The 22,862-nt window shown below is 37.9% G+C and overlaps 2 protein-coding genes and 1 pseudogene across 3 annotated transcripts in view; 1 reads left to right on the top strand and 2 right to left on the bottom strand.

The window, feature by feature from the left end:
- CHY1 (beta-hydroxyisobutyryl-CoA hydrolase 1) overlaps positions 1 to 5,861 on the top strand; it is a 15,648-nt gene extending 9,787 nt beyond the window's left edge. Inside the window, exons 9-15 of one of the 2 annotated variants that reach the window (XM_039119171.3) lie at positions 81 to 166; positions 648 to 769; positions 2,715 to 2,775; positions 2,998 to 3,096; positions 5,175 to 5,276; positions 5,355 to 5,396; positions 5,515 to 5,861. In XM_039119171.3, the coding sequence (XP_038975099.2) occupies positions 81 to 166; positions 648 to 769; positions 2,715 to 2,775; positions 2,998 to 3,096; positions 5,175 to 5,276; positions 5,355 to 5,396; positions 5,515 to 5,646 (644 nt within the window). In that variant the 3' untranslated portion in view covers positions 5,647 to 5,861. Of the gene's footprint in view, positions 1 to 80; positions 167 to 647; positions 770 to 2,714; positions 2,776 to 2,997; positions 3,097 to 5,174; positions 5,277 to 5,354; positions 5,434 to 5,514 lie in introns of both variants that reach the window. The other variant, XM_039119178.3, reaches the window with a different exon arrangement.
- Positions 5,862 to 7,532: 1,671 nt separating this feature from the next.
- LOC103711822 (pentatricopeptide repeat-containing protein At2g02980, chloroplastic-like) lies at positions 7,533 to 8,581 on the bottom strand (annotated as a pseudogene).
- Positions 8,582 to 12,346: 3,765 nt separating this feature from the next.
- Positions 12,347 to 17,070, bottom strand: LOC103711823 (protein LSD1-like). The gene is made up of 4 exons (XM_089929751.1): positions 16,844 to 17,070; positions 15,415 to 15,528; positions 13,889 to 14,002; positions 12,347 to 12,503 (listed from the first exon to the last, which is right to left on the bottom strand). The coding sequence occupies exons 1-4, from the start codon at positions 16,899 to 16,901 to the stop codon at positions 12,391 to 12,393; spliced, it is 399 nt and encodes a 132-aa protein (XP_089785877.1). The 5' UTR covers positions 16,902 to 17,070; the 3' UTR covers positions 12,347 to 12,390.
- Positions 17,071 to 22,862: the final 5,792 nt, after the last annotated feature.

The raw sequence follows: 22,862 nt of genomic DNA, 5'->3' as shown, positions 1-22,862 counted from the left end.
ATATTAATAGCCAAATTTTAATGCACTTCTTTAGTCTACTTACATGATGCCCTTTCCCCCCCTTTTTTCTTCTTTTTCAGGGGAATATGTTGGTTTGACTGGTGTTAGGCTGGATGGTCCTGAAATGCTTGCATGTGGCCTTGCTACTCACTTTGTCCCTTCGATGGTACAGTTTGAAAATATCATTGTTCTAAGGTTCATCGTCTCGGTACTGGATCCCATACCAGTACCACATTAGCACTATGTCGGTACGGTGTTCTTTTAGCGTACCGATACTCGGTACGCTATCCATACTGGGCACCAATACCGAACCAATGCGGTATGGTACGCCTCGTACCATCCGGTTTGGACTGGTACGGCGAACTATGGTTCTAAGTAGTTGTAATATATTTTTTTCTTCACATTTCTTTATGCTTTTCCAAGTTTTTTTTCTTTCTGTGATGCTGTTTTAATCTGCAACATTAGGCATCGCGTTATAGAATAATCTGAAATGCCACACATATGTTACTTTGCTCATTCTATTTCTATTAAGTTGCTTTAATGGGATTTTATGAATAATATTTTATTACTTTATTTTTTCTGAAGTGTTAAGAAGCATGAATATTGGTGAGAAGTGCACTGCTAATTTGTTATTTTTCAGTTAACAGAAATTGGCTTTACTGGAAGAAGCGCTTACTAAAGTGGATACTTCTGATCCTAATGTTATTTGTGCAATCATTGATCAGCTCTCGCAGCAAGTGCCATTGAAAGAAAGTAGTGCTTATAAGAGGTAATTTCATTGTTTATTGAGAATACTGCACATGCAAAAAGAAAAAGAAATCAAAGATCGCTGATAGTTTGATTACCTCGATCAATATATCTGAAAAATACAATGTGCTCTGCTGAGTGAAACTTGCTATTGAAGTAGCTGAAAATGCATTTGGATTGTGATTTGCTTTCTTTCCCTCCTCTTGATAAAGCAAGTTCTGATTAAATTACTCTTTAAAAGAATTTCTGTAATTTATGTCTTCCCACTCATCTTATAATCTATCTTTTAACTTTTAGCTACCACGTACACAAGGAATATCAATTTGAATTTCAAAATTTAAATCAATAAGAGGGGCATCATGATTTTGGGAATGGAAAAGTCCATTTGCAGCCTCAGATATAATTCTAACTATTCTTATTTGCATCATCAAAAACGCCAATAAAGCCGAGGCATGTTAGGAGTTCTGATGTTGAGTAACAGCCAAGGTTTGCCATCTTGGTACCGAACCCTGTACTGGTGCTACACTAGCACTATGTTGGTACGGTATGGTACGGACTCTTTTTGGCGTACCGACACTCGGTACGTTACTCGTACGGAGTATTAGTATTGAACCAGTAGGTACGGTATGCTCCGTGCGGGCCGGTACGTGAACCATAGTTACAACAGTTTCTAGTAAAATTAGGTACAACATTTTCTCGACGAGTTACACCAATGTTTCATTCCTAGCAAATAGGGAGAAGTTCATATTTGCTGAAAATTATTTGGCTTGTTATGTAAAAAGGCAAATATTGAGATAATTTTGTTACCTAGATATCTAATTGAAGAGACTAAACCAATGATGAGTAAATGGCACATGAATTTTGCTGTCCTGGAAAAGATGGTAAGACTACATTTTTTTTGTTCACAATTCATTTTTAGCAATTCTGCAATCACCTTTTTATTTCTTTTTCAAATTCCTTTTGTAATTTTAAAAGTTTTTCTTCTCAATGTCAAGTTAGTTAAAAAAAATCAGTTTTCTCCCCAGTGTCAAGCTATTTTTTTAAAACTTTTCAATTTTTCCCCAAATATTTGTGGCAAGATTGATAGTTATGGTTATGGCTATTGTTTCGTCATTCTTTTCCCATTTACTACCTGAAGAACTATATACTTTGGAACCCCTGGTTGAAAAAAAATTGTCTCGGAAACCAATGCTAAATTATAAGCATTTTCAATATGTGGAAAGCACAATGTTGGCTAAAATATCTTGGAGAATGCTCTTCAATGAGAAGACATGACATAAATATCGAAAGACTGCTCCGAAATGCCTGCATGGAAAATGCCTTGTCGGCATCTTCATAGTTTCAGGAAGCTTGATGTAACCAGTGCTTACTCCTATTCTTGAAATCAAAAACAGAAATCAAATTTCTGGAAAGTTTAACTGTGCAGTGTTTGCAGTTTTTGCTCAGAGATATCATCCTGTCATAGTCACCTGTTAAATTTCTATGTAAAATTTTCAGTCTAAATTCAAAGAATAAATCATGTCAGAAACAATTTTAAAAGATGCTCCAGTTTATTGATTTTATACCCTATGGCTGTTAGCACCATCCTTGTAAACAGGTGATGCCAATAATAATTAGCAAAGATGTCCCATGACTTCCTTTTCCCTTTTTTGAAATATCTATGTTTGTCAGAATAACTCTTTATATTTAAACAAGGGTACAAGTACATTTTTCAGAAAAGAAAAACAATCCTGAGAGAAATAACAAAAAGATGTCAGTGAATATCAACTGCTCCGTCATTTTTGGGTTTTGTTTCATGCAAAAATAATACTATTGCTGATAAATGATAACCTCAATATTGAAGAGGATGGCAATCCTGCCATAAACTGCACTTATATCGTTTTTAAATGAGTTTTATCTCTACTTTCCCTGCCTTGCATGTCTGATCCCTGTTATCTGCTTGGATGATTTTCTCTGGGTTCTTGTAGGTTGGATTTAATTGACAAGTGCTTCTCTAAAAGGACAGTTGAAGAAATTTTATCTGCTCTTGTAAGTTGATAGGTTTTCCTTTGGTACATTGTAAGTTGATAGGTTAATACTATTACTATTTAAATGTTTTGGTTGACTTTTTATTTCCTAGTCATTATATGGTTTTAATCTCTTCTGTATTTCCCCCCCTTTTCAGTTTGCTGTTCCTCAAATTCATATGCACAAATATGAGCTCTTAAATCTTAATTCTTATCCTAGTGAAATATGTGCCAATTGTTGCAGGAACAAGAGGCTGAAAATGGAGCTACTGAGTGGATCACGGCTGCAATTCAGTCATTGAAGAAGGCATCACCTATCAGTCTAAAAATTTCTCTCAGATCGGTATGGATTTATATTCTTCTCTGTATGTGCCCTGTGAATGTTTCTAGGGAGATAAAGGGCACGAAAGAAAATCATTTTATTTATCAATAATCATTCTCTATTCAGTCTTGCCTTTTCTGCATGTGTCATAGATACAAACATAACCATCACCCCTGTGTTAGTTTTTATGCCTTCATGGTCCATTCTCTGGGCATTTCAAGTGCATAATTCCTCTAACTATTTTTTCCAAATATTTTACTATAGACCCATCGCTGTCAGTCAGATTCCTAATCATTTTCAATACTGTGCACATATGAACCTCACTCCTTACTAAGGCCTTTTATGGTGTTTTTTGTATGTGACTATACCATCTTGCAAGGTCCCTTTTTTGTTTAGTGGTGAAACTTTCTAATATGCTTCTGAAACTTTCCTATCAAGTGTTGCGTAAATTCTCCCTATTTCCCAATAATCTGATCCATAAAATGTCACAGTCTTTGTTGTTGTATTGTCAGATTTTTCTAATTGTATCACTGGCATGTGGGTGCAGCAAAACAATTTAAAATCTGTGGCAGTATGATACTAATATTGATACTGATTTGATAAGAAATTCAAGATTTTGACATGGCCCTATGTAAAGTTTAGTTGCGGTACTTATCTGATATGTTGCATAAACAAACTAAATAGTGATCAATAAATAAAAGTGGGTAATCTAAAACTTTCTCCATTTAAAATGACTGCAGAGCCATGCATTGAGGGTGGTTTGGTCCTGAAATTAGAAAAGAGAAGGGTGTGTTGTACTTGCTAAAGGTTCAGAAAGAGTTCGGATAATAGGGAAACCATGTTAGCTCTGAAGATTCATGCTCATAAAAATAGGAACAAGCCTTTAAAACTTCCCTGGACCTTGTATGAGTTTAAATGAAGGCCAAGTTGAGGCAAAGTTCCAGTTCTAGATATGCATCCATGATAACATAAATAATTGCTTTGGCATTTCTCATGCCCATCAGTAATAATTGGGGCTTCATTTCAACACATTGTTTAATTACTATTTCTTCAAAAATTTTAGTTCTGACTAATATCCTCCAAACATTTCCTTTATAGTTCCAGTTCCACATTAGTGCTCATTTATAGTCTTGTATTATCTGTAATCACCTCCTGTAAATGATATTAACCATGCACAGGCAATGATCTATTTCAAGCTAAAATAGGGGCCAGACAGGCTCTTATTCTTGCAGGACATGCAAAATTGACTTGTGTGCAAGTTGATAGACTGTCCGAATATCTCAATAACATGTGACAACTAAGTTCGAACATTTCAGTGCCTCTGTTCATCTGATGACTCGCCGTCAGCTCTAAGACAAAAAAGTCAAATAGGTGCCTTAATATAATAAAGTGATGAAATCCTCCTGCAGATCCTTGTAGGTCTTATTAGAAAATAATTGTGGATCTAAAAAATACTTAAAAAAATTACCTGAGGGTTATTTGGATCAGAATCATCAGATCAAAGCGGGACACTGACCATGCATTCTTGTCCCGACTTATCAATAACTAGTACCAAGAGATAGACATTCAACTTTACCCTCATTCTGGGCCTATTTCAATTGGTGGCTATTGTAAATTGTCTTGAAAACTTGTCATTGGTTTGTTTGTGAAGCCCTTCTTCCTTAACAGCACCATATTCATATTGCTTCTTGTGGAACTATTTTATGTTTTCGAGTTGTTAAATACATCATGTGACCCAAATTTGAAAATACAAAACATCTTGATTTTCATTAATCTCTAAAACCATTTTTTTTTGTTAATTGGATATAAGCAAGAAAATAACTTTCTTGTTGAATTCTTCCCCCAACCCTGCACCCCCTTCCACACCCTCACAGTCCCCACACCAAATACTTGAAAAAACACTTGATGGCTATAGTTTTATGGTTCAAGTCTGTCTGGGACCTTTTCCTTAGAAATGAATTAATTTAATCTTCTTGTTTTTCTTTGCATTCAAGATGATATCTTTTTTAATAGTGGTTTACATATGCGTGCAAGTGTGCAAGATGTATCTTACAAGCTGTTTGATATGTCTTGAACTGCATATCATTGTGTGAGTCCAGATCAGAGAAGGGAGGCTGCAAGGACTCGATCAATGCCTAATCCGAGAATACAGAATGTGTTGTCATGTTTTGCGCAAAGAAGTCAGCAAGGATTTCTTTGAGGTATTTTTGATAAGATGCAGAAGCAACTTTTTTATATTGTACCTTCATTCCTTTTTAAGACCTGACTCCCATGTGCAGGGTTGTAGGGCTATATTGGTGGATAAGGATAGAAACCCAAAGGTTGATTCTCTATTTAAGTTCCTCATCTTCTGAGAGGGTTTAACTCTAACTCCTGTAAACACCACAACTTTGGATTTCTACAAGTGATTAAATCACACTTTTCTAATGGTTATTGCAGTGGGAGCCCTCTAGACTGGATCTAATAGATGACAAAATGGTTGATCGGTATTTTTCCAAGGTCGATAACTGGGAAGACTTGAAACTTCCTACAAGACGTGGCTCAGCTGCACCATCCATATCAAAACTTTAAAAGGAATTTCTAAGGAGTCGGTCCTGATTGCTGTAGCCTATTCTAAGAATTAAAAGCAGGCACAGTAGCAAGCGAGATAGTGTAAGATTTAATAAGAGAGCTGCCATTAGTGTATCTCCAAATAATATGTGGTCATCGGATTTGTTTAATAGCTATAATTTGTCTCTTACAGCATATTATCAATGATGGATTATAAAGCAACTGATATTGCTTCATATTCTCTTATTATCTTGGTCTGTTGCATTATATTACCAGTTGCCATCTGAGAGAACTTGCTTTTCGCTATATTTTCTATGTTGATTAACCTTGAATTGGTTTTTTATCAGAATTAAACGCTTGTCAGGAAAATATATGGAAATAATTTGTTCCCTGTTGGAAATAATATGAAACAACCAAAATTGATATCCTTGGAAACTTGATGTAAAATTGGAACCTACAACTTTCTGGTACTTGCTTCGTATTAACTAGGTAGTGTGTAAGTATCATTATCATCATCGTCGTCCTTTACTTCTTTTGATGACATACCTTTAATTTCATGTTTTTCTACTTGATAGCTAACTTAAATTCTATTTGTCTGTATTATCAGTATGGTGACTGAGTACATCACCTGCATTTATACTAATGGGACCAAAGGATGTGGGCAGCTAAGAAAACCATGACATCATAGCTGTGAGATTGGTCAAGGGGTTGTGCGTGGTGACAAAAGAATTGAAGCACGAGCAGTATTAGCAAATGTCTCCTTGGTAAATTGTGATGGTGCAAGAGGGAAAGAAAAGTTGTTATAATCCAAAATGAGAATAAAAGGTGTTGGCTGGCTGTGGTATGCTAAAGAAAAACATGCATCTTTAGTTTTCTGAGCGAACTCCGACGCTTCCCACAAGTCCTTGTCGTGGAGATTTACCAGAGCAGTAGGTTCTCCTATTACGGATTAAATATGGTGTGACAGGGAAGATGAAAATTTAAAAAGTAGATACTGAACAGAAGCTAAACAGGAAGGGGGAAACATTGTTCAACATCCCTGAATAACAAACTAAGTTTTCGTTAAAAAAAAAAATCCAGTTTCTTGTTTAAGCTTTAGAATAAACACTTTAAGAAGGGGTCCAAGCGCAGATCATGGCAGCCTTTAAGCCCCGCGATGTGTGTAGCCTTTGATCAGGAATTGCCTCTATAAAGTGCTCTCAAGAGATGATGGTTCTTGAGTAATTTAGTCAACAAAAGCTAGAGTAAGGAAACTAAGTGCAAAGGACAAATATAACAACTTGATTACTAGGCATTCTCATAAAATCATTGATAACATCATAAAACAGTCATTATAAGATCGCCCATGATAAATCTCTTCAATGATTATGCGGGTCTTTTAATGTCAAGTTTAATCTGTAAACTAGAGGAACATGAGCAGATCCAACGAGTGCTTCACCAAAAATCCTTGCAGGAGCATGACCCATCTCTGAAATGGTGGAATCTGCTTCTATCTCTTATTGTTATTTCTCGCTGAAGTTCTGAAATTAGTTTGATTGCTGAATGACGGTCCCCACACGCTCAGGTTCTTGAGGATGAGAATCTCATCACCTGGTCTTGTCTTCAATAGCCCAAAACAAAGAGCCAACTTCTCACCGTGCTAAGAAAGCAAGCTTTCCTTTTCTTCCTCATCGATATTTAGCAGCACTTCTAATGCGTCCGCTGCACCACCGATAGCTCTCAATCTGTTGTGAACATGGTTCAGCATTGTATATATGTCCTCTGATTCATGGTGAGAACGATCTCCAATGGCAAACTCATGGTTAACCCCGTTGACCACAATTGAGCTGCAACCTGGTGTTGTCCTAATACCTCTTTGGTGCATCAAGCTCCTTACTCGACTCAATCCTTCCCATTGCTTCCTCCTAGCAAAAATATTTGATAGAGGCACATAGGCACTATCATTGCTTGGTTCCATCTCCAGAAGCGATTTAGCTGCCTTTTCACCAATTTTCACATTGTTATAGACTCCGAATCCACTAAGCAGAGCCCCCAGACTACCCCATTTGGTTTCATTGGCATCTCTCTGATAAATATTTCAGCTTCTTCCAGCATCCCAGCTCTGCTAAGGAGATCAGTCATGCAACCATTGTGCTCCAACTTGGAGGTAATTCCATACCTTCCTTTCATGTTTTGGAAATGATCGAATCCTTCTTTTACCAAGCTTCCGTGGCTACAAGCTGACAACACTCCAATGAAAGTGATATCATCCGGCTGAATTCCACTCTGCTGCATCCGAGAAAACTGAGCTAAGGCTTTTTCACCAAAGCCATGAAGGGCAAGTCCACTGATCATAGCATTCCAAGATACAACATCCTTGTGTTGCATCCCTTCAAAGATTTTACGTGCTACATCTATCTTTCCGCACTTGGAGTAATCCAATGGAGTAATCTATTTGTGTTCTATTGATATAAGCATCAAATCCAATGGAGTAATCCATTTGTATTCTATTGTGTTAGCACGAACCCACCTTCCTAGCGACAAATCCCCAGTTTGAGCGCAAGCTGAAAGCACAGCCATTACGGTGATCTCATTAGTCTTGTTATCATCTTGGGCAGCCATCTTCTCGAGCAGTCTCAGATCCTCTTCACTCTGATTTTTCCGTGCATGGTCAGAAATCATCGCAGACAAGGTTAAGACATTTCTCTCGGGAAGTGCATCGAAGACTTCTCTGGCTGCAGTAATCTCTCCACACTTGGCATACATATCCACGAGCCGTTCCAAGAACCACACAAATCCTCCTTCCCAATTGTCTAATTCTGCAGGGCAGCTTCTTACCATAGTCCAAGTCCTTAGTTCTGCACAAGCTGAAGGGCTTGTTCCTCACTAAAGGCCAGTAGCCGGGCGCAGGCCTTAAGTAGGGATGGGCATGTGAAATTATCAGGGATTGTGCAGGGATCTTGGAGCATGACCACATATCCTCAGATTGCCTTGTTAGGTGAATGATGATCTATTAGTCCCTTCAAGATGGTATTCCGGATCACTAAGTTGGGTCGGTGGGTGTGATTGAAGACCTTGCAGTCATAAGCCAGGCTTCTGGTGTCTGGAGGGGCTGAGAGGGAGAGGGAAAGGGAGAGTTGTCCGGTGAGGGATGTCGCATGATGAATGAACCCAGTTGTGATCATCTAGGCATGAATTTGTTGGAGGTCTTGCAGGTTCGAGCATTTTATCTCGAGCAGAGGGAAGATGGGATGGTGAGAGCTTCGTCTAGGTCTTTGAGGTGTTGGTGTTGGATCGGACTGCATGCAGAGGAATAGGCCAACATCCTTTATTCTAGAGGAAATGGATGAAAAAAATGGATCCGTTTACAACCTAAAAGAGTTTGTCATTAGGGACCACGGGGCTAGATTGGTTGGGGTGGGGGGCCGGCAGATTTTCGACACGTCTGTGGTCTGTGCTGAGTTCAGGGCTGCATGGGAGGGAGTTACCTATGTGAGGCGGGTATTGGGTACGGACCGCATTCTGCTCGAGGGAGACTCGGCCACGGTGATAAAGTGGATTCGGGGCCGGGGTCTTGACGCGAGTTCGAGCCTGCTGCTACCCGATGTTTGTACATATTTAGATGAGGATGGTCTCTTGTGGGACACACATGTCTACAGAGAGGTGAACAACGCGGCTGACTGAGTGGCCTCATTTGTGGCCCACCACTCTGGAGGCTTCATCTGGGACGACCACGCGTCAGTGCCTTATTCCTTGTATTATCTTCTTTTTTCTAATTTTATTGGTTGTACCTACACCCGATGGGTGTAAGCTGCCGTTGTCCAAATAAAATAAAATAAAATAAAATAAAAGTTCATGCTTCTCCTTTTAGGGGGGGAATACCTGAAAGTTCTGTACACATTAGCAGCCGATTTTGATCAGGTGAGAAGCTGAGATTGATGTTTAGCAAAGAGCAGGCACATTTTTGAGTTGTTGATATTGTCTTTGAGCGGACAATAGATTTATGCAAACTCCTCCAGTGACTGTTAAATGGTTTGTGTCAGTTTTCTATGAAGTCTGGATTAATAACCACTTCAAATCTTATCCACTCTTCTTTTGGGTGGCGATGGCTTCCTTTTGTGTCTTGTTTGCCAAAACCGAATGCTTGCATGGTGTCCTCATTAATTATCTGCTGCAGAGTGTGGTAATTTGTCATTGGTTAAGGAATAATCTTTGTGTACTAGTCAGCATCCTGCTTTAGGTCTTGTTAGCTTAGGTTCTGATCATATTTGAAGCAAATCACTCTCTCCTATCTCGCCAGAAGAGGGGAAAAGAATAGTTTATCCATGTTTCTGAGGTTTAGTTCTATCTCGATATCAGCAAGAAAGTTATTACGGATACGTATGAATTTTTATCCCAAGATTTATCTTGGTTGCACTATAGAGAATGTTACGAATAGATTATTTACAGCTGACTGCAGTGTAGAATACATAGATGTTCCCCACTAAGGATTGTAAGATGAAGAAAATAACCTAAGAGAAAGTTGTAGATTCCCCAAATCTTGAAATTCAAGTACTTACCCGATGAGGTTAGAATTCTAATATATTTTCTTCCAAAATGCAGACCTAGATGTGGGAGTCTAGGGACAAAGCAAAATTGCATTATAGTTCACAAGCAAACACAACGCCAAAGTTTATATTGGTTTCTGGGCTTACTAAATTTTGATGACTTCTGATGCTTCTGCTTTATAAATTTTGAGGAGCTCATATGAGTTGGTAGAACAAGCAAATTGTAAGACACTTGTACTGAACTATGGGACTCAATGAATTTTTCTCAATTTATTGAGATCACTTTCATACTTCCTAAATGATGGACATCAGGAAGCAGAAAGCATAATAATGTTGAATTTGGAAAATGACAGAGGCTCAGTTGTGATATTCGGGTAATAGATATGAATACTGTCAGAGATAGTATTGAAACATAATATAGTTCAGGGGAAGAATGCGAGTTCAAGCCTTGATCATGGAGGTGTTTAAACACCCTAAGAGTAAGAGTATCAACTTTGTAATGCTTCTATTCGGTATTGGTATTGAAATATCGCAAAGAGAACTCGCAAAGAAACAACTCTATCCATTTCACCTAGTGTATAGAGAACCCTGAACCTATTATCTTCACTTGTAGGTTTGTTCACCTGCTTTAAGCACAACCAGAAGGAATTCTGAACCTTCAAATTAAAGTCTGATATTACCAATATTGCCTGCTCAGGATATCAACTATCGAGTTTCTATTCACTGCTTGGTGAAGCCTGTTAAGAGACGATATTCAGTGAGCATTAATAAGCTTGGAAAGCATTGCTTTGACTTCTGAGTCATACAACACATCATACATATATATATATATAGGTAGGTAAACAGTGTGATATTTCGTGCACAGAAATATGCCATGGAAAGAGGAAATTTTTCTTTGTTAATTAATCTTGTGAAGCATAATTGTTATTTGGTATTGAGTTACATATCGTCTGACAACCGAACACTTAGTTGGGATGGTATCACCTCTCACTTACTCAGCAAGCGGCCAAGGGTTTGAGGTGGGGTGGATCGGAGCATCCACTGTTGAGAGAGAGAGAAAGTAATTACATATGGCTCAGCATGGTGCCAGGAAGATGATTTTTGACAAGTATCTTTGAATCTGCAAATAACCTTGAGATGAGATTTTTCTTTTTGTCTTTCTCCCTTTGGTTTTGTATGTACATGAAATTATTGGCAGAAACACTGATGAAATACATTGTTAAACTCTAGGGTGATAGCCTACTAGTTAATTCTTTGATATTAGGTGCCCAAGGTTCCTGTAGGTTCGAATTCCAAGTGGTATTTTTTCCTTCAGAAATATTATGGTGGAATATATAATCTCTTTTTAAGTAACATGATGTATCATATAACATAGTAGTTTATTAAAAAAAGAGAAAGACCATAGTTTTATGATAGCATAAATTGGTAGGCTCAAAGAGACAAATCTTTGTAGTCTAAAGATGATGCTGAAAGGATATTCTTTGAAGATGATTCTGATACAAAAAAAATCTGAGGCAGTGTTTGGTTATAGAATAGGAGGGAATAAATTGTGGGAGGGATAGGCCTATTCTGTGGAATAGAAGCATGCTGGCATTTGGTTGGAGGAATAAATGGAGGGAATAAGGTGCAATTAGTGCACATTCGATTTTGAGTTATGCTGTAATTTATCAAAAAGATAAAATTGCCCTCCTATTTTTTAGGTGTTCATATAAAGTGGATAAGGGCAAAGCGGTAATTTGAGTGAATAGGGGTGAGCCAATACTGCCGTATAAGTCTATTCTGCCAAAATGGTAGAATAACAGAATTATATTATGTGGCCACTCTTATACTGCCACAGGGTATAAGCCCCTATTCCACAGCTTTTCTGGGCATTGGCAAGGACATCCCCCAATTTAGGGGGGTATCTCCCCACTGGTTCAGCAACCAAACAGTGCCTTAGATCATGATGGTTGGTTTCTTTTTGGTTTTTTTAATAATTCATGTATATGCTGTACAAGGTCTATTTTGTGCTTTTCTAGTTATGAAGTTTTATTGAAGTGATTTGCCTTAGTGACTTGGTCTTCTTAGTGGGAGTCATGAAGCTAGTTGTGTTCTGTGCTATGATATTATTTTCTAAATCAGCTACTCAGCATTCAAGAAGTTTAGTGATACCTGCATGTTGGACATGGCCAGCAATATAAACTGAAGAACAAGGATGAGAAAATTGTTCGAATGCATGATGTAGCTACATACAGTCAAATTACACAATTGATGTCACAAAATTGCAAACGGCACATTTCACAAATCTTGCTCCATTCTGGTACATCAACAGCATATGACAGTTCTCACAGTTAACTTGTGCAACCTGATTTGCTGCCACACAAAATTGGTGTTAAAATGCATGCAGGCACTCTTGTCTGTATTCTCATGAGTTTACATAAGCATAAAAACCATTTGATTTCTCTATAATGTATTCAAGTACTATTCGAGAAAGCTTGTTTGGCATTATTTATTAATACCATCCCATAAAATTTGTTGAAGCAGCACAAAATGGGAAGAAGGAATTTCTCAAAAAATATCTAGTATCACTGTCAAGATTCACTAAGAAAAACTTGGAAACTAGATTGATGTGGAACTTCAATGCTATGAGGAATAATCACCTCAAAGGGAAATGATAAATGCAAGTGGATTGATCATCCATGGGGCTTGACAGGGGGTTTTGAGAGTCTGAGAGATCCTCAACAAGATGATCCAGTCTCTCGAATTCCTTTTCGATTGATTGAGGAAACCTAGTATTTTTTTCCCAGTATTTAAGAAGTCTAGGTCATTTCGGCAGCTTTAGTTAGATTTTCCAGCTCTCCTGAGATAGACATACTTCAAATTCACATTACAAAACACAATTGATGGGGATACAAGTAGCAGTGGCCATCGGGCAAGATATCACTTGTATAAGATATCTTTGCAGGATTTAGGTGGTTGGTGTGACCTTTATTTAACCATGTGGTCTCAGCCGGTATTTCTGATCTCTTTTCGTAAGTAGTAACTATCGAACTACTGAACTGGTATGAGATCCAAGTGATGTACAAAAGTACTGAGAGTTTGATCAATAATGAGATTTCTTGACTCCTGAAATAAGTGCATTAGATAGTCCAAATTAGCTTCTTATCCAATGGAAAACTTCTAGTTTACCATCCAGTTTATAGATTGAATTTTCTTGTAATCTTTTTTCAGGAAACTGTAATATGATTTCTCTGTTATCACTTCCAGATATAGAAATTTGCTGCAAATTTTAGGATCTTGTTATGATTAACATTTTGAATGGGTAAAATAAATTACCTTCCCCCCTCATTTACTAATGGTAAATGCATTTGCACGAATCATGTTCTTAATTTTCTGCATGGTATATTCGTTGCAAATGTGTATTAAGTGCATGATCAATATAGAGATCTTCTCATGTAGGCTATTTTCGTCTTTTACTTGGGTTTATATAGATATCTTTCATGTACTGCTAAATCTTGCCATCCTAAGCCACAAAAAATATATCAAAAGGATTTACATTATTTTCTGTCTTGAGATATGAGACACTGCATCTGCAAATTTAATACCCAGTTTTTGATAATTAAATAAGAAAAGGAAGCATGCTTCTACTTGATGCAAGTTTTTAAAATACTACGTTTCAAGACTCAGAATCTAAGAGAAATTGCATTGTGATGCAGTAATTTGAGAATAGAAATATTGGTTCTTAATGATTTCCCCACCTTCCAAAGCCAGATTGATTGTGTGGCAACAAGAGCATTGGACTCCAGATGCTCCACGCATGTACATCAGTAGAGTGCGGCACCCTCCACAAACTAACTGAGCCATTTCGGTTCCTGTTTCAGAGTCAAGAATAGCAGTTAGTAAAGAAAACATTGTAGCTTCAGATATTGCATACATGACCGAAAATGAGAGTAAAAGCTGTTACAGAGTAGAGGTGTATTCCTCCATGGAAGCTATTGGCAAATGAAGGTTATAAAACTGAACTCATATAGCAGGGGAAAGGCTTGATGGTTACTGTTTCTTTATATATATATATATATATATATATATATATATATATATATATATATATATATATATATATATATATATCATTTCTCAAAACAGTGACCGAAGAAAGGGTCACACGCCCAAGAAACGCATATAAAATGGACAAAAAAAATCATCATCTTCTACTTTTCATGTGGAGCTCGATTTTATCATTTTTCTTGTCATCCTGATAAATTTCATCCACAGTCAATTGTTGAAACCTCGGTGTTACTTATATTGTTCTTCACGCAAGCGTCCTTCACCCCTCCCCGATTTTGTTTTCCTTCCAAAATGCGTCTGCAGGATTTGGAAACATCCGCTTCATATGCCCAGGTTCTGAAATGAGTCTTTCCGATGTGGGACTATTGGGTCTCACACCCTTTCTATCATCGGACAAGAGCCGTCCTCGGCTCTGATACCAAATGTTACGCCCCCGCCTGCGCGGGGCATGTGAGGCACCCAGTGCCCACATAGGGGCCACATCACGCCCCCGTCTGCGTGGGGCACAGGAGGCACCCAATGCCCACGTGGGGGCCATATGAGGGGAGAAACACGGAGTTCCTCTGCCAGATATTGTCCGGTTCCAAAACTTCACGCAAGCGTCCTTCACCCCTCTCCGGTTTTGTTTTCCACCCAAAATCCGTATGTAGGATTTGGAGACATCCGCTTCGTATTCCCATGCTTTGGAATGATTTTTCCAATGTGGGACTATTGGGCCTCACATGTTGTATCTGTATCAACCTTGGAAACTCTATACGATGTTAAAGCCTAGCGTTCCCATGTTTGTTCTGCCTTTTTGTATTAAAATCCTTTCCTCAAATTAGTCATAAAATATTTCTATCTTCCCAAGTCTTGGATATGGTGTTAAATTCATAAATTATCTTTACAGCGATGAGTTCCCCAAAGGGTTTACCATCACTACCAACAATCCACCATAAAGAAATGTTCTTTGTACTTGCTGAATATTATCTTTAGAGCAATTTTTAATCAGCAACGAACACATCTCGATGAAATTGTTCAGTTCATTTGTTTGTCATAGCCGAGCAAACACCTCAATTCAGTACTTGGAAATATTTTTGACATTAATTATAGCTGCTGAAATATGCTTTTACAAGTTATCCTTTAATTAATGGTTTTTGTAAGTAAATTAGCTTCATATCTGTCTTCACTGGTATAAAAATCAGCAATCCATGAACCTTTAGGTAGGCAATCTTACCAGGCAATGGTACAGCAGTAACAGCATTGCAAACAGCACAACATACAGATGTTGCCCCTGGTGGACACAGAAGAACATTTTGACAACCCGAGCAAACAATGTGGCTGTGTGAACCTGACAAGCAACCAGAATTTTCATTAATTCTGTGAAGCTGTCTTCATGAACAATTCAGTCTGCTTGAATTGAATTTGAGTACAAGTGCAGAAATTAATGATGTGCTGACCGCTACTGATTCATTGATATGTACTAATTCATGGTCTCCCAACTCCATCGGCATGTCTTTGATGAGAATAAGGTCCAGAAGACAGACACAGATGCGTAAATTTTTCTGGTACGTATGCGAATATCCTAAGCCACCCAGTGCTCTCTTTTATGTGATAAAGCTATGTTATCCAATGATCAATGCACACGCATCCTAGTTTATCTATTCATGTACTTATGTAGAAGCAAAAATATCCCACACACATTTATGTCACACCAATCACAACAGTAGAATATTTCTCTTTCAAACAATAAAGAGTGATAGCTTTATAGACGAAATTGACACTATCTGCAATTATGGCCACACAAGACATTATCAATTTTGCTTTGCTTCCAGAATCTGGTTATTCCTAGATCTTACAATGTGATGAACGACACATCATCAGCAAAATGTTGATTGTGTGAATGGTGCATAGCGTGCTTTTGAATAATTTTATGATTATAATTCATCACTGAAAAAAGAAGCGAAATTTATCGAGCTACATGGAACACTTTGCTTCCTAAATTTCTCAAAGCATCCGCTTCCTAAATTTCTGATTGGCATTATACTCTGGAGCATCTAACATAGAACCCTGCATGGGCCTTCAACTATTCTGATGAAACAATATAGCTGCTTGCAACCTTTATATTTCAGTACTACAAGGATGTATCCTTGAATAATCAATTAAAAGTAAATATATCCAGTATAGGATTTTTTTTATTTGGGCCCAAAACAATTTCATCCATCAAATAGAGCGGTAGAAGGCTTTTGCAAATGGCTTCAGGTTTTATTCCATTCTCCAGTTCTACATCATAGCACCAATCTGATCTATTTGAGTTTCTTCTTATATGGCTATATCTTTGCAGAGTTTATTCTGCATATCATAGATTACTACGATCATATTGCTTAGTTGCCAAGGTGTATACTATCTTCTGTCCATTCTCTTGTATGCTGATATCTGAAAAGTGGAGTTCAGCAGCAGCTCCTCTTTCCATTCCTCACTCAGCCTTCAATCTGATTTTATGTTTTGGTATATATGCATAAATTGAAATGCAAAATCATGCTATGACAAATATAACTGAGAATTAGAGTTCGAAATAAGTCCATCTATTACCCATATCATCATCCAAAAAAAAAAAAAATCAGATTTATTTCAGCTCACAGAATTCAGAGGATGTAAGGAGATACCGTTTGGTGGTATAAATGGCACAAGAGGAGCTGCATATGGGACAGGAGGAACCGGCATTGCTGGTTAGAATCCGTACGTTTCGTCCCTGACTGTAAAAGCCGGCCTGAAGCCCAGAGCAAAGAAGAAGTCTATTTAATCTCCATTCTCATCTATGTGAAATTAAAAAATATAAAGATGGATGAACTATATGTATAACTCAATGCAGAGTTAATGATGGATGTGATGCACACAAGAAAAGGAACAATTTGGCCCTTTCATTCCCCCCCTTCCCCCTAATTTTTTTTTTTAAAAAAAAAAATCTCATCTTGAAGGTGAATGCCAGCCACTTAAAATCTCGACCATGTACTATCAAATTCTTATAGAAAGATAAATTCCCGTTTCAAACACAATCATTGACACGAAGTCATATTCTTAATGCCGACAGAAACTTATAAAATTACATAAGTAAAAGCCAAAAGCATACATTGCACCAGAACTTATAGTCTCTTCTAAAACATTGCAGAAAACAATCAACCTACCGAGAGAGAGAGAGATCTTCTTGAAGCACCTTTGCAGTTAAGAGCACAGAGTGTGTAGAGGAACGAAATCCTTCAGAATTTAATTTGAGTTTTGTCACGCCCCACCTCCATGGGGCACGTGCGGCACCCAGTGCCCATGTGGGGGCCACATGAGGGAGAAACACGAGGCTCTCTTGCCAGATATTATTCGGTTTCGCCTCATATGCCCAGGCTCTAGAACGAGTCTTTCCGATGTGTAACTATTGAGCCTCATACCCTTCCTACCATCGGACAAAAGTCATCCTCGGCTCTGATATCAAATGTCACGCCCCCACCTCCGTGGGGCACGTGCGGCACCCAGTGCCCACATGGGGGCCACATGAGAGGGGAACACGAGGCTTCCCTGCCAGATATTGTTCGATTCCGGAGCCCGCATGCGTGCACGCGCAGCGCTCAAATCCCTCTCTGATTTTGTTTTCCACCTAAAACGCGTCTGCAAGATTTGGAGACACCCGCCTCATATGCCCAGACTCTAGAACAAGTCTTTTCGATGTGGAACCATTGGGCCTCACAAGTTTCACATTTTTTTTCTTATTCATAGAGAGGTAGGAAGTAGGTTCTCATTTCATGTACTCTCACATTCATGGGTGGAGTGAATCGAGCGCCGTTGGGATTTCATAGTCATCTTTCCTATTTTCTTATTGTGATGCTGCTGTAGCCAGTCTTCTCTTGGAGCGTCATCCATATTGCGATGCGCTGCAACCAGTCTCCTCCTGGAGCTTTCCGTGGCAAACGCATTGCATGCACGTGAGCTCGACGTCCAGAAAAACTAGCGGCAGAGGATCGGCCACGCTTACTGCGACAAAGAGATCACAATCGTAGGGACAGAATCGACCACACAGGTGTCTACCTGCTCTCAACTTATGGCTAGGGGCTTCCCCGCTCCTCTTCATCTGTGTTCGCTAGTCCTAGCTAGGTAAACCGTTGCTGAGATGGGTCTTTAGGTCCGACTTTCTCTAGATATTGCTTTCTTTTGGATGGAGACCATACATCTGATTTTTCTTTGCACTCTTTAATTCCGTTGTCTTATTCTTGCTTCTTAAGTATACCTAATCCACCCACGCAGAATGTTTAACTCTAGTGACAAATTTCCTTAAAGGACATTTGGTTTGGTATGAGATGATCATTTCAAGATTCAGGATGATGTGTAGAGATGGTGAGATCACCGTGGTGTAACTGGTTTGGTATGAGATGATCATTTCAAGATTCAGGGTAATGTGTAGAACTGGTGAGATCACCGTGTTTGGTTGCACCACGGTGATCCTACATGGCAATGATTTTAAATCATCCCCACTCCTCAAATCAATGTCTAGTCCAGTAATAGAATATTCATTTTTGAGGTTGGAAATCCAACATCACCCCAGATCACTGATCTTAGGCTAAAAGTTGAGGATAAAAATGTCCCTCATTCGAGTGAAAAAAGTTGATATATCAATATACCATTAACATATTATGTTAATATTATATATATGTATTATATTATATTATATTAATATTATATATATATGTGATAGATATTATATTATAATATATTATTAATCATATTATTGTCATATTATTATTCAATAATAATTCTAAATTATTGTAGAAATATATTATTATGTTTTATATTTGTATAATGAAAGTATGCGATATATTACTTTAATTTCCCTTATTGTCCTATCAAAATATTTATTAGTATTGATAAATAATATAGTATAAGTATAAATAAAATTTTAATTCTATAATAACAATTAATATATTTTTATTAGATTAATAAATTATAGAACTAATAAATACATTTTTATGGAATATATTAATAATTAATATATTGATAAAAATATTAATATTTTATATGATTAATAAATATATTTTTATGAAATATATCTGGAGTAGTTTTGGTATTATATAGTGAGCGATCTTAGATTCCTATGGAATGTCAAATAGGTTACTTATAAATATCTAACAAAATTTAATTCCTAGAATATAGCATACTAAATACGGTGATCTTAAATCATTGGAGATCAGATTATCCCAAGATAAAAATCACTGGTGATCTAAAAGCACCTCGGCAATCCCATTTGGATTCCCAAATGCGGCCTTAGGAGCATGAGAATCTAAATAATTATTTTATTTAGCCGACCCATATCTCAGCTATCGACCAGACCTAACCCATGCGGTCTACAAATATGAATTTGGCCTTACAATTGGCCAACCCATTTTGGCTCTAATCTTCGGCTCCGCCGATTCAAACCAAAAGAATAAATAGATTTTGGAAGGCCAGGCCGATTTTACCATACCAGAGGCCAACCATTTAAAATGTTGACCCATAGTCCAAACATTGGGTTATCAGGTTCGTTCGCATCGAGCTGTATCCACATTATATTGAAACCTCAGTGCACATTTTTGATTTGAAAACAATCAAAAGGCTAGTGGATATGATGTAGCTGGGGACTAATAATAGAGCAAATTGGTGGTTGTAGATTGAACAAAAGACATAACCTTATCCCTTGCTAGATTTTGGTTGTAACAACTCAAGACCTCACCCAAAATAGCTAGCCGGAAGGTATTATTTAGTTCCTTGATTTTGTATAAGTACCTAAGATCTACCCAGTGAATAACCGATGTGGGACTAAATACATGCCCGCACGAGTCCTCACATACTCTTTCTATTCAAGCCCTGACGTCTTTGTCAAGCTAAGGGTTCAAATCTAATCACAAATACCACGATCAACTCGTGGTCAGTCCCAATTGATCCGTGCTGCAGTGTCTCTTAGTTTACATAGGCTATGGGCCGGGTCGACTCTGATACTATTTTTAACAATTCAGGACCTTACCCAAAATGGCGAGTCGAAAGGTATTATTTGAATTTCTTGATTCTGTATAAGTACCCAAGATCTACCTAGGAAATAACCTATGTGGGACTAAACATCCATCCGCACGGGTCCTCACATTGGTGGTGACGATGTCTTGGGCTTCTCATTTGGTCCTTGGATCCCATGGAACCCAATTAATGATCGTCAAACAATAGTCTTTATAGGGACCAAAATAGCCCAATTTAATTTAGCAACCCAAGGAGATAGAAGTCGGCAACTTTGATGCCATCCTTCTTTAAACAAGGATGTAGACTGAGGAGAATTCAGTACCGAGTAGTACTTTTGATGCCATCCTTCTATGCCACTATAGATATTTGCTGATAAAAAAGCAAGAACAATAATTTTTGAGAGTGACATTTACGTTGTCATCTATGATGGGGTAACTTTACCTTGGTGTAAAGTTTAAAAGCTGTTACATCTATGGACTCTATGGACGAAAAAAAGAACATAGCTTATAAAAAGAATGGCGTGGGATAGATTCCTTAGGTCATTTGTTGAACTCTATGAATGAGAGAGACAACAGTCTTCTTGGCAGCGAAACTAGCGAATTTTTCTAAGACAAAAAGCTTCCTCAACCACTGTCCTTCATAAAGCTCTTTTAACATTTCAGCTCTGGAAAAAATCTTTGCACCGGCGAGCTACTGATAGTCACAAAGCTCTCACAATCTCTCTCTCTCACCCTTGTTACAGAATGCCGCACAGTGACTATTTCTTGACTTGTTCTGTACTTCGTTTTCCCAATTCTTCTTCTCTATTCCAAAAAAAATCCCTTGTATTGATTCTTTTCTTCTTATAGTTCAAAGGGCCCATAATAGGATGTTAAGTTCTTTAATGTATGTTGAGAGGCGTTGATCTATTTTTTGGAAAAAAGTGGGCTTACATCATGATACAGAGTTTATATAGTTGTACATTGAACATGCAGAGATCCTTCAAATAACTTTTGAGATTGTTCAACTTGTTAAATAGCTCAATAAGCCTATTTATAGACCACTATCTTTTATAAAAAAAAATTATTGCTCTTTTATATTTTTCTTTCTTGCAAATTTTTTAAAAATAGTTTTTATAAACTTTTCTTTTCTAACAAAGGCCGGGTGGCTTTGCCTCCCTCTTCATATATAAAAAAAAAGAGTTCTTTGAATTCTCCAACGCCGTAGTTGGTTCTTTTTTATTTTGTTGGAGATGAAGTTGTATCACGGTACCCCATGGTGGCATAGTCGCGTTATGTCCCAGATTTGGGGTGTGACAGCAACAGCCTAATTCTAGTTCCAGACACTCCATCTACATGCCTAATATCAGTTGATTATCAAATTTTTTCCAACAATATTGGAGAAATAAATGGGTATGATAGCTTTTATTGGTAACTACCTTACGTGTGTGTGCATATGGGACTTAATAGGGCTGAAAGTAAGGCACTTCGCAAGCTCTATTTCAAGTTTAAATCTCAAATCCAACTTGTTTACTCGATACATTCTTCATCCAGCTATACATCAAGCCCTATTCTAGACTCCATCTTCTTCAACCATACTTTATTTAACTCTGCCAAGCCACCATGAAACTTGCTCACGGCAAAAGGTAAAACTTGGCTACTCATCCTTCACGTATTTAAGTTTTTTCTCTCTGGATATGAATCCTAGGCTAGAAATGAGCCACGAGTTGATCATTCTCTCTCACTACTGGCCCATTCTTTTTGAAGGTCTTGCCCGGCCATAACTTGCTCTTAGCCTACGTGCTCCAGTACTTGGGTCCGATTTTCATGGTCATCTTCCCATTGAGCATCATTTTTACACCCTCTCCGGGGAGGTACTTAGGGAAATGCGACAGCACTAATTCCTTGCCGAATTGGCTACTTTCAGATCAAATCCCAGGCAAACTCAGTAGAGGTGGCAGTGGTCATGGATACATACCTTCGACAGCTCAAAAATACTAGTCTCCACATTCAAATATCCTAGACCATTCTCTTTTGGAGATTGGAGAAGTTCCACTACGACTAGAGCAATAGACTTGGATGCATTATTAGACTTGTTGGTTATTGGATAAAAAAATGAAAGCAATGCAAAAATAATTAGTATGAAGAAAAGAAAGCAAAAGCGAGGACATTTCTCTTGTTTGCTTGGCTGATATGGACAATTCAGAGAAAGTGTTTTAAGATATGAATTGGTTGCTCTAATCCACTTGCTTGTTGAGCTTTCACTCAAAGCTAATAAAAAATCTTCTTTCCTTCCTGTCCTCCTATCAGTTTGTTTTATTTTATTTTCATTTTCAAACACTGGACAGGAAAATTCTTGTTTTACTTCTCTTTCACCTTCATAGCAATTAAAGATCCAGTCAATGTCTTGACTATTTCCTCCCAGGAGAGAACGCTGGCGCCATGGTACAAAGTGGAGCGCATTCATTCTTTAGTTGGTCAGGTTGCCATCTAGTTAATGGAAATTTGGAACTGATGGGACTAACCTAGTTCTAGATACTTCGGTAGCCCGATTGGGTGGGGTTGCAGAATAGTTTGGTCAGCACCAATCCTCTCCTGGATATTTGGAGAAGGGTGGAGGAAGGCATGGTGGAGGATTTGGCAGATTTCCCCCGGCACCACTCCTTATGGATATTTAAAG

This window comes from Phoenix dactylifera, chromosome 3, assembly GCF_051530095.1.
Source record: "Phoenix dactylifera cultivar Ajwa chromosome 3, Ajwa_hap1_PhDact_Kaust_v1.1, whole genome shotgun sequence".
NCBI lineage: Eukaryota > Viridiplantae > Streptophyta > Magnoliopsida > Arecales > Arecaceae > Phoenix > Phoenix dactylifera.
The sequence above is the reverse complement of the archived record's forward strand: the minus strand, read 5'-3'. Positions and strand labels throughout refer to the sequence as shown.